Source organism: Hippoglossus stenolepis, chromosome 4 (genome assembly GCF_022539355.2).
Source record: "Hippoglossus stenolepis isolate QCI-W04-F060 chromosome 4, HSTE1.2, whole genome shotgun sequence".
Taxonomy (NCBI): Eukaryota; Metazoa; Chordata; class Actinopteri; order Pleuronectiformes; family Pleuronectidae; genus Hippoglossus; species Hippoglossus stenolepis.
In genome coordinates, this window is record NC_061486.1 from 6,517,496 (window position 1) to 6,528,832 (window position 11,337).

At 43.1% G+C, this 11,337-nt stretch overlaps 1 protein-coding gene across 1 annotated transcript; it reads left to right on the forward strand.

Moving 5' to 3' along the window:
* The first annotated feature begins 104 nt into the window (after nt 1-104).
* Nucleotides 105-8,111, forward strand: LOC118105852 (protein sel-1 homolog 3). The gene is made up of 23 exons (XM_035153815.2): nt 105-573; nt 660-1,137; nt 1,789-1,915; nt 2,000-2,121; nt 2,878-2,993; nt 3,082-3,143; nt 3,219-3,351; nt 3,429-3,561; nt 3,657-3,794; nt 4,378-4,583; nt 4,694-4,873; nt 5,396-5,515; nt 5,610-5,750; nt 5,855-5,917; nt 6,010-6,183; nt 6,274-6,401; nt 6,493-6,576; nt 6,660-6,750; nt 6,840-6,927; nt 7,011-7,120; nt 7,208-7,335; nt 7,433-7,535; nt 7,797-8,111. The coding sequence occupies exons 1-23, from the start codon at nt 517-519 to the stop codon at nt 7,890-7,892; spliced, it is 3,078 nt and encodes a 1,025-aa protein (XP_035009706.2). The 5' UTR covers nt 105-516; the 3' UTR covers nt 7,893-8,111.
* The last annotated feature ends 3,226 nt before the right edge of the window (nt 8,112-11,337 follow it).

Consider the following 11,337-nt stretch of genomic DNA (forward strand, 5'->3'; position numbering starts at 1 on the left):
CACCCTGCACAACACTTTAAATCTGGAGAATTAAAGTTTATCGGTGTATTCCACACTTTTTCTGAGCTAAATTCAAAGTGTTTCAGACAAAGGCTGAAAAGACAGTTTGAGGAAAGTGATGTTTTCTGAACATTACAGCATGTAAACCTTTTCATGTAGTAACACAAATTACATTTAGGAACTCTGAATATATAATTTGTCTCCTTTAAATAAAGATTTATTCTCTTCTCTTTCTCTTCTTTTCTCGTTGGATAACATTTTTCCAACATGGCATGTACTATAAACATGAAATATACAATGTACGTGTGGAACAGGTGAATTCAGTCAGTTTACCTTGTGGTGTGGAGCCTAACTGTGTGTAAGAAGACACTGGGTGGAGCGATAAGCAGGTAAATATTTACCCAAGCTGCAGCAGAGCTGAGGTGGAGCAGGATGAGGTCCGGCTCCTGAGCTTTCTTCTTCCTCTTCAGCCGGAAAATCTTTAATGGAGAGATTAATGAAATCTCTCTGTGGACCATGGATTTCCTGAAGCTGTGCTTGTGTGTCTGTCATCTGTTTTGCCTCAGTGTGCAGGTAGGAAGCTGGTTTCACTTCTTTTAACACCATTAGCAGCTTTGTGGGAGTGTCAGTGCGATTGCATGTGTGACTTCTGTCCAAAGGTTGCCTGGGCTGTAGACGAGGTGACTCTCCTGAATCCTCCAGAGGAGCCTGTACCGGACCACGCTCTGGACATCCTCTACTCCTGTGATGAACCTGCCACCGTACAGCTGGACTGTATCATCTCCTTTGACACCGGCATCACTTCCACACTCCTGCTCAGACAGTGGCGCTGCTTCCCTGGTGACCACAGAACAAGGAGCGTGGAGCTGAACCTGCCCGACTGGCTGGTGTACCAAGCTGATGGGACTGTTACAGACTCTCAGTGGGTGCTGAGCTGCTTCCTCCAAGCCTCGCTCAGATACGGTGGATTTGACGACACCGAGGAGGAGTTCGTCGCAGCCCAGGATGTTGCGAGGCTGCAGCCTAAGGCCTTCTTCAGTCGGCCCCTCAAACGGCATCAGCTCTGTTTCCCCTGGAGCTCAGAAATACTGAAATTGACGAAGCAGTTTTTAAATAAACAATGTCCTATAGAGGAAGGTAAGCTGGAATCTGCTCAGGCTGAATTGATGAATGCATTTTGAATAAGAAATAGTTCAAAAGGAGCTTTAAAAAATATATATATATAAATTTCTTCTTCTAGATCCATGAATGATTCCCTGGGAAATAAGTAAAAATGTCCCAAAACAAAAACCCTGACCATTTTCAAGAAAGTGACAAACTTATTTCTGGATATACCCCCTTGTCCAGATCCAGTCCAAAATGTAATGGCTTCTCTCTTGGCACATGGCAATTCCCTAGTTTTTATGGATAATCCTCCTGAAAATGAACACTAATGTACAGGGGCGAAAACATGACGTCATTGTGGAAGGTAATCAACAATACGCAGATTAAAGGCCCAGTCACAGATAAGCAAAGATAATATAGGGCGAACCTTCACCTACAGTTCACTTCCAATCTGTGTGAGCAAGTGGGGGGGTGATTAAAACACTCGTTTCCGGTGATTTCGCATTGGAGTTCAACTTTCGTGACCTTTGACCCACGATATTTGCTTCGGATTTGCGTACGTACTTAAAGATTATATAACGTAAACACCGTATTCGTCTGCTTTAAGAGACTAGCTATGGAATAAATCATCTTCACCTGTAGTTTTTCAAAAAGCTTAATCAACTTCTCTCCATCTCGGTGCAGAAACGGTGCATTTGCTGTCCTCAATTTTTGCGTCAACCGGAGAAAACTTTGGTATCACCAAGACTCTGGAGCCGTACGGCAGCGAGGTCCTGGAGCATTTCCGGGTCAAAGCCGTCTCCTTCCCCTGGTGAGACAGTCCCGCCCATGAGCTGTTGGTCCTGCAGGCAATGTTCAGACTTTAAAAACGTTTATTTGATGTCTTTTCTTCCAGGTGTTTGTTCTCCGTCTGGATATTTGTGAGCAGACGCTGCCAGGGAGGGCTGTGTGGCGTGTTCCATCACATAAACTCTGAGAACGACTACGTCTCTCCTTCTCTGTACCTCACACATTCAGGTCCATTTTTTCCCTATCCTCTCACCTCTCAGATCTTCTCACTGTGCAAACGCCACCAGTGCTTAAAGGGATAGTTCACAGAAAAATGAAAATTCCCTCATTATCTACTCACCACTATGCCGATGGAGGGGAGGTGTTTTTTGGAGTTTCAGGGGTTAACAACTGTTTCAGCCAAACCCAATACAATTGAAGCTTCAGATGTAATAAAACAACAGAAAAAAAACACAGCATGCGTCCATACTGCTCCTGTGGTGTCATCCAAGTGTCTGGAAGGCCCAACATTCAAATTCGACTTGAAATGGCGTCGTTTACACCAGGTTGTTAGCCTAAATGGGTTAGGCTACTGGAACCCTTCGGCGAGTGTTTGTGTGACGTGTGTGTTGTGGCTGTGTGCAAACATGAACGCGGCTCCTGAGGATAACAGAGGACTTTTAAGTTAAAATATGATGTAAATGACCTCGTTTCAAGTCGAATTTGAATGTCAGGGATTCCAGAAACTTGGATGACAGCACAGGAGCAGTATGGAGACATGTTATGTTTTTTCTGTTGTTTTATTACATCTAAAGCTTTGATGCCCAGTTACTACAATTGTATTGGATTCTGCTGCAACCCTGTTTACCTCTGAGACTCCAAAAGTGTTTTGTGGACTCAAACACTTCACCCACCACCTCCATTGGCACAGTGGTGAGCAGATAATGAGTGAATGTTCATTTTTCGGTGAACTATCCCTTTAACACGCGTCTCTCCCATGTGCAGGCCAGCTTCACATGCAGATGAACGGAGAGTCCGAGGAGTCCTCTGCCTTCCTCTCCCCATACAAAGTGCCTTTACATGAGTGGTGCCAACTCAGTGTGAGGTTGCAGGGTAGAAGAGTGAGTGACCTTTAATTGACAAATGATATTAATACAGCGTGTAAATAACGGTAATGACTACGAATAAAGTCATGTCCCTGTCTGTCAGGTGATCCTCTCCATGGTTTGCGTGGAGAAGGAGCAGAGAACGGTTCGATCTACAGAACATGTGTGAGTCTACTTGTAACTCAGTGATTGAGCTGCGTTAACAACAGGAATAAAACATGTTCCCCCTGTGTCCTAAAGGCTGAGTCATGATGTCAGGCTGGATGACACCGAGGGATATTTTGTGATCGGAGGAGGGAAACATGTCAAAGGCGTGGAAGGGTATTTCGGACCATTGGTTTACTACCGGAACCGAGTCCCACCTCACGGCCTGGTAAAGCTCCGCAGCCGCCCCACAGGTATTGCCCACTGTTCCCTGCTCCTGGGTCTGACGAGTTCTCTCCTCTGCAGACGGATGTCGTCGTTCCAGATGTTATCCAGGACCTGGATCTCACAGGGTGGCTGCAGAAGTGTGACGAGTTTCGTTTCGAGGTGAACGTGAAAATCAGTGGCTATTCTCGGAAGGCCCAACCGATAGAATCAGGTAGTGGGCTTATATATCCACTAGATGGTGCTAAAATATCTGCAGCTGAGCCCTGCATGAAAACAAAGGGAACTGACTGTGCTGGTTTTTTGCAGAGGCCTGTTTTGATGCTTTCCATAAGTGGCTGATAAAGGACAAACTGCCACTGAATACCCAGTGTGAGCCGTGGGAGAAAAGTGTCCCTCGCAGGAGACAAGCTGCAAAACTGTCCAAGTTGTTTGCTTTCAAACACGGTAAGAGATGCACTGCACTAAATGAATTTGGTTACTGCCAAATATCCAGATGTGGAAGTACCAGAGCACAAAACACGCTACAGCAACACATTCATCTGACAGCTGCAGTTAGTTATCACATTACTAACATGATAAATCTGCATCAGCATTAACACTGAAATACAAAGATTATAACTTTGACATTTGTGTATTTTTCATTTTTAATCATTTGTATTTTCTCATCACCTAAATATCCAGTTTTTCCATAATTGTCCCTTAATGAGCTTTAAGAATATTTCTGTACATACACAATATTCTCTCTCAGCTTGATCCAGCTCAAAATTAAAAGGTCAATCCGCTAAAACAGAACAATTGTTTCAGGCATCATTTTATTCACATTTTCACATATTCACTCTTTGGAAACGTTGCATTCTCCTGTAAAATTTCAAATAAGATCTGTGGATTAAAGCAACGTTTGGCCTGAGCTTGTAATAACTGACCCACTTGCTTGTGCAGGGTGACTCTGCTCATCATTCACTGATTCACTATCCTTTGTGCTATTTATCATGCAACCACTGAAATCTGCTCAATTGCTGACTCGCAGGAGGAAAGAGGGTGAGCTCGGCAGCTGTGGGCCGAGCGCTGTTCTCCTTATCACTTCAGAAGCTGGGCAGGGCGAGCAGCGGCGCAGTGGTCAGCACAATCCTGCCACTGCTGCTCCAAGCCGGCTGCCTGGCTGATAACAGAGCTCTGCGCATGTCGTCTGTGCTCTACAGCAGCGGCCTGGGCGTCGAGAAGCAGCTCCCTAAGGTGTGTGTGTGTGTGTGCCTCTGGATCAGCCGTAAGTTAAAACCAAGCCTGTGGTGGCAGTGTCCAGTGTTTTTCTCAATGTTCTCTCGTGCCCCTGTGTTTTGGTGCAGGCTTGGCTTCTCGCCCTGCTGGCCGCTCAGAGGGATGATCGATTAGCACTGCTGCATCTCGGCAACTGGCACCACCGGGGGCTTCACGGCCTCCCCACAGACCCCGACCTGGCCTATGCGTATTATGCCAACATCGCCAAGCAGACAACTTTAGATAATCTGAATCCCACACCAGAGCAGGTCAAGTTATGCCTTTATAACAAGACTGATTTTGCATATAATATACAAATATACTCCTTATAGGAGTCAGAATTAACCTTTACTTGCACAATAAGCACTGCAATGAATGAAATATAGCTCTTTGGAGTATATTCTGTTATTTCAGACACGTACACCTGTAATTGTACTGCAGAGGCCAGGGGAAAAACCTCATACACCTAATCCACAAATATTAGTTTTTTTCATTTTATGTACCTGTGGGTTTATTAAAGCATACAAGCTAATATGTGATATGGTAATGCTGCCCTTATTGTATAGTTTGCAGATTTCTATCATGAATAAGTTTACTTTTGCTTTCCGTATAAAAAAAAGATAGCAGAAAGATAAGTGTGGTGTTATTACAGTTTTCAAACATGGTCTCTGTTTCATTCAAAGCTCAGAGCAACATTTCTGGACTGTTTGTTTTATGAGGGACGGGAACAAGAGGAAATGAAATTTGAATTTACAAGTTTTCTCTCTTTTTCTCTCTTTCTTTTTCTTCAGACGTTTGTTGAGGCTGTTTACTTGAACAATGATGAGGCGTTGAGTCTCCAGACCAACGAAAAGCATCATATCTTCCAGTGGCTGAAACTGCAGGCACGCAGGGGGACGTCTGAAGCCGAGGTGCCCAGAGACAGAAGTGTTCAAAATGAAAACAAATGAAGTGGCTATTCTATCATGCAACTTTTCAAAAACTAATTCAGCACCTTTCTTGCAGCAAGCTCTTGCCCGCATGCTGTTCTGGGGTCAGCGGGGAGTGACTCCTGACATCCAGCAGGCTGTGAGACACTACGAAAGAGGAGCTGCGCGGGGGGGGGACCCGGAGGCAATGTATGACTATGGCATCATCCTGCTGCAGGTCAGAATCACAGCTCTCTGGTCCTTCTGACAGAGTATTTCATCTCCTCTGGTGTTAGGTTTGTGTATTATCTGACATTAGCTGGTGTGGATGTTTCTCTGCAGGGTCAGGGGGTTGAAAAGGACGTTCCCAAAGCTCTCACGTTCCTCAAGAAAGCAATGGACAAGGTTCTGTTTGGTTAATTGTCAGAATCACTACTTTCTTCGGTTCTGCTTTCTCCTGCAAAAAGAACATTCACGACTTGCCCTTCGTCCCACAGGGTTTTGTCCCTGCGATCAACGCTCTGGCCTGGTACCACGAGCAGTTTGAACAGGACTACACACGAGCCGTGCAGCTGTGGGAACAAGCCGACCTCCTCGAGAGTCCAGACGCGGCTTTGAATCTGGGTGTTATGCACTTTCAGGGTCTTTACCCTGGAAAACCTGCTAACCAGGTGAGGCCCCACTGTAAACACAAACCTCATATATCAAAACGTTAAAGTTGAAAATAATCAAAGCAAAACAATTACGTCTTTCTCCCACAGTACATGGCGTATAAGTACTATCGGAAGTCTGCAGAGAGAGGGCACATCAGGGGAGCGCTTCTCCTCGCAGACGTCTGGACCACTGGGCTGCCCGGCTTCGTCAGCAGACGTCCATCAGACGCCGTCTTGTTAGCTCCTCATCCTCTTACTCATCTCACCTCACATGTTTGATGTTTCTTTTGGTGAAGACTGATGAGGTGTCTTTCAACCTTCCTGCAGGTGGGTGAGGTGGGCAGCTGAGCACAACGGACACCTGGGCAGTGTCTTGAGGAAAGCCTTGGATTCGTATCTCAGGGGCGACATGTAAATGGTTTCTCTCTTCACACTGTACTGCGATTCCTCCACTTGTTCGCAGTCACAGCAAATTAATATTGTCTTTTCAACAGGTTCAGCTCACTGTTACATTACATGATGGCTGCTGAGTGTGGCTACGCGGCTGCACAATTCAACGTGGCTTATCTCTGCGAACAAAATGCAGTGAGTTATCATCTTAGCTCGAGTGTCACAGCCACGTTATTGTTTTATTCCCTCTACAGAAACTGTTTTTCTGCTCCGTACGTCAATAGGGACGTTTTCTGGATCCTGCCTTTGCGTCGCAGTGCATGTGGAGATACTACAACCTCACAATCCAAAGTCAACATCCCGACTCTTACGGTAAATCCAGCAGCTATTGAATCTTACACATTTGTAGCCTCGTGCACAAGCATAGAGGTTATATTTGACCTGCTTCTCTCCAGCTCTGATCAGGATGGGCGACCTGTTGTACGAGGGGCAGCTCGACAGGCAGAAAGATATGTTTTCTGCGGCGGAGATGTACAAACGGGCAGCACTGAGGAACGAGCCACAGGTCTGCTTCATCCAAATCAATGCTCCTGCAGTGTGTATATGTTTTTTTTAAAGCCATGTGTGTGTAAGTCTTACTGTTCTTCTGCAGGGATGGTACAACCTTGGCCTCCTTGCTGAGGAGGGTTACAGGCTGCCGCTGTCAGTATTGACTGAGCTGGGCCTTTCAGAGCTGTACCTGGCAGATCGCAGTCTGCTTCTGAGTGCTTTATATAAAAGGTGCGTTGAATTGTGAGTGCACTTGCTTTGAGAAAGTGCTGTTTACCGACTTCGACATGAATCTTTGAAAGTATAAAACGATATATTCTCCCCAAAGATGCAGAGACTCGGAGGATACAGATTCCTACTTGCCTTGCAGTCTCGCCCTCTACAATGTTCATCTTCAAATGTTTCAAAGGGATTATAGTGCTGCTATTAAGGTCAGTGTGATGTGTTTAATTTACATTTATAGCCACTGCGGATATTTAGAAAATGAGTTAAGTTATTAAAAACCTGTAGTGAGGTGAGAGATGTGGGGTTAAAATCCCAGGTTTTCATGCTTTAATGTAAAAATACTCTTAGTTCCTGCCTTCAGAGTTTTACCTGAGTAAAAGTAAAATTACTGACCTTAATGTACTTAATAATTTCCCATCACTGGCCAAAATACTAATTTGACATTGTGGTCATGTTGTCTCCCACAGTTCTCCACTGCTGTTGCCGTGGTTGCAGCTCCAACGATATTCTTCATCACCCTCGGTGTGTTCCGGAGACGTGTCCTGTCTCAGCGAGAGGCGTGACTCTCATCATGTTTAACAGCAAAGTCAAACCAACAGCGCAGCAATATTTATAGTTTACATGATGTAGGTTTACTGGGGCAACACCACAAAGATGAACTGTGATTATTATCTCTATGAATTCTGCTTGTTTTTATGAAATGTCTGATGTGTGTTTGTGTTGTTAAAAGAAAGTACAGACTGTAAATTGATGTGAGTGAACAATAAAGAGCCTCGTGAAGAGCCAGTAGGTCACAGATGTTGTTCTTGGACGTCCTCGTGTCTCTCGGTGTAATGATTCCCTCACCCTGTGGCAGTCTGTGGATGACTTACAGAATGTCAGCTAATGAATATACAGCTGCAGCCTCAGTGACACCGATCTTCACCTGCTCACTCAAACAAGAGTTAAACAGGTCATCTGAGCAAAGTGTTCCAAAGTGAGTCCTTAATTAAAAAAAATATATTTAGGTCTTTTATAAACTTAAACCTGGATATTTTTGTCTCATCTAACAACTGCTAACAACAACGTGACACCCTCCCTTATTGGACACTTTGACTTTGTGTGATCAGATGGTTAAAGTCAAATGTTCAGAGAATGGTCTTAGGCGTTTGAACCCCATTTTACTTATCTATCAATACATCAATATCAGATTTTTTTACTCCCTAAAATCCACCTCCGTATCGTTGGGACTCTAGAAGACACAAACTCTGATATTTATTTCCAGTAGACAAACCAAGCAGAGGAAACACTGTTGTTAAATGATCTGAAACATGTCATATCCTCTGTAGTATCTTGTTACTTATTGGCCGACACATATCAACATATTGTATCTGTGAGGCCAACACGTTGACCCACTTTGATCCCTGTTCCCATCACTTTATTTTGCTCCTGTTTGTGTTGTTGTGTTTAGCATCGTGTGTCGTCCTCGCTGCACAACATCCTGCATATGTTGTGATTTGAAGTGCGCAGCTGCCAGGTTTGTGATTCCGACCTCAAAAGCTGAAATGTGAACAAATGAATGGAAAAAAGGAAACGGCAGCACCGAGGGAATGTGAAATCAAATTAGTTGAACTCTGAGATTTTTCCTCTGTGCAGCTCCTGACTATCTGCATTATCAAAGCAATCTATCTCCTTTTTCTTCTCATTTCCATCCATTGGTTTTCCTCTCCTTTTCTCTTTTTCCCCCCCTTTTCCCCCCCTCTTCTCCCTCCCTCCGTCTTTGCAGATGGGCCATTTGGCCGCTGAAAGGGAGGAGAGCTGTGCCAGTTGTGAACGTGCAGCGGAGGCAAGGAGAAGAAAGTCACTCAGGCTGCAGTGGGAGCTGGACTCGTTCATGGGATATACGACACAAACACAAGACGGAGGTGCAGACAAAGTTCAGGTACTTTGTGTGTGTGTGTGTGTGTGTGTGTGTGTGTGTGTGTGTGTGTGTGTGTGTGTGTGTGTGTGTGTGTGTGTGTGTGTGTTCTGGGATGGGGGTGCAAAGTTTACATTGTATCACTAATTTAGGAGCTGTTCATGATTTTCTGTCAGACAAACAGGAGCCGTTCACTGCAGCTCTGAAGACTTGCAATGTATTTTAAATTGTCTTTCACTAAACCCACTTTATTTGTACAGCATTTTTTTTTAAAGTTAATAACAAACTCTGAAGAAATGATCTGTTCTGACTCATGCAAGTGTTGTGTTATATAAAGGATGTACTAATGGCTAAAGATGTTCTGTGACTAGTGTTTTTCCTCTTCACTATTCATTTTATTTGCTGAATGACTGAATGGTTTTCCGCTCTGGTTCATTTCTGAGTGTACGACGAATAAAAGATCTTCATATTTTGGATGTTTTTGATTAACCATGAAGCCAAAGGTTATTTTCCTCTGTAATTTCCCCCTGAAAAATGAACAAAACAAAAACATTGTCAATAGCTTCACAACTCTAAGACCACAATCAACAACCTTGGGCTCCGTTGGGTAAGAGATACTTGGGAGAACTTTGAAATACAAGTTTTCTGTTCCTGTCACTGGGTCAATGAGAGATTGAGATCTGAAAAACTACAGCAACATATTATATATATTATAGAGTGAATAACACTCCTATGAAAATGAGTCACACTGATGCTGCTGGACTTGTTTTTCTAAAAATCCTACTAATCCACTAATCCAAAAATAATTTGATTCAAAAGAAATAAAAACAAATGCTAAATTCATTTCTGAGAACCAAGTGTGCCAAATAGTTTTTCTGCCTCTGAACACGTAACCTAACTGTAAAATCTTTCAACTTCTACTACTAATGGCTCACTATGTACAATACACAGAAATGTTGTACTTCCAAATGTAGTATTTTTTGTTTTTTATGTAGTATTTCTATTTTACAAGGGCCATTGGAACAGGCTATTAGACCACAATGCCAAAATCTTGGCTGGGGACTTGAGGTCATGGATTCCATTGTATTATATAATATTATATAATATATTATTATATTTCATGACATTACATTATATCATTAGACATCATGGTTTGAATCATCCATGCTAGAGTTTTTAAAAATGTTTTTATTTAGAATAAAGACCAGCTAATACAGATTTCAGTTAGTCAGCACAAGAACAGTATATAAAACCAGACTGAGCATGAATATATAAAACATATACAGACAAAAAATTCAAATTTACTACTTAATTGAGATAATTCAATGATAAAGTCACAAACAGAGCTTCAGGTAAACAAGTGAGACAGACTTCCGCATCACGCAGGTAACTGGACAATGATTGGAGCCGCAGATATCATGTGACCTGTCATTAGTGGGTCAGTACTCCAGTATAACCAGTAGGGGGCACTGTCCCCTGCGTGCACTCTAAATTTTCTGTCTCCTCTCGGTACCGATGGATAAACACGTGTATCCACGTGACGGAGCAGGACACCGGAAGGTAAGATACTGACGTATAAGATACTGACATATAAGATACTGACGTATAAGATACTGACATATAAGATACTGACGTATAAGATACTGACAAGCTGCTTTAAGTGTCACTGAAATGTGAATATTAGTGAATGTTGTGTTGTCTAACTTCCCTCTGGGCTTTAGCATTAGTCTCAAACAGACAGTGTAGTTCAACGTGAAGCTACACTGGTGTTGTGGCTTTCAAGGATAAATAAATAGATAAATTAATATAGTTACGTTTTAAAATGTGATGCGTGATATTCTGGTGAAGCTAAACTTCAACCTGTTGCTGCTCAGGATTAGCAAACAAGCTTGCCGAGTGTAGCGCCACTTTCCGCTGGTGGGCGTAGTTTGTATCACACGTATATCAGAGATAATTAAAAACTATATCTAGTGATTAGATGATGATAAATGTTCTGTGATTATTCATTCAACATTTACAGTCAGAGCTGTGGGAAAGTTCATCCATTCTTTGTTCTGGATATGAAACCATGGTAACAGTCGTCATGGAACTCAAGAGCAGAATTTACATCC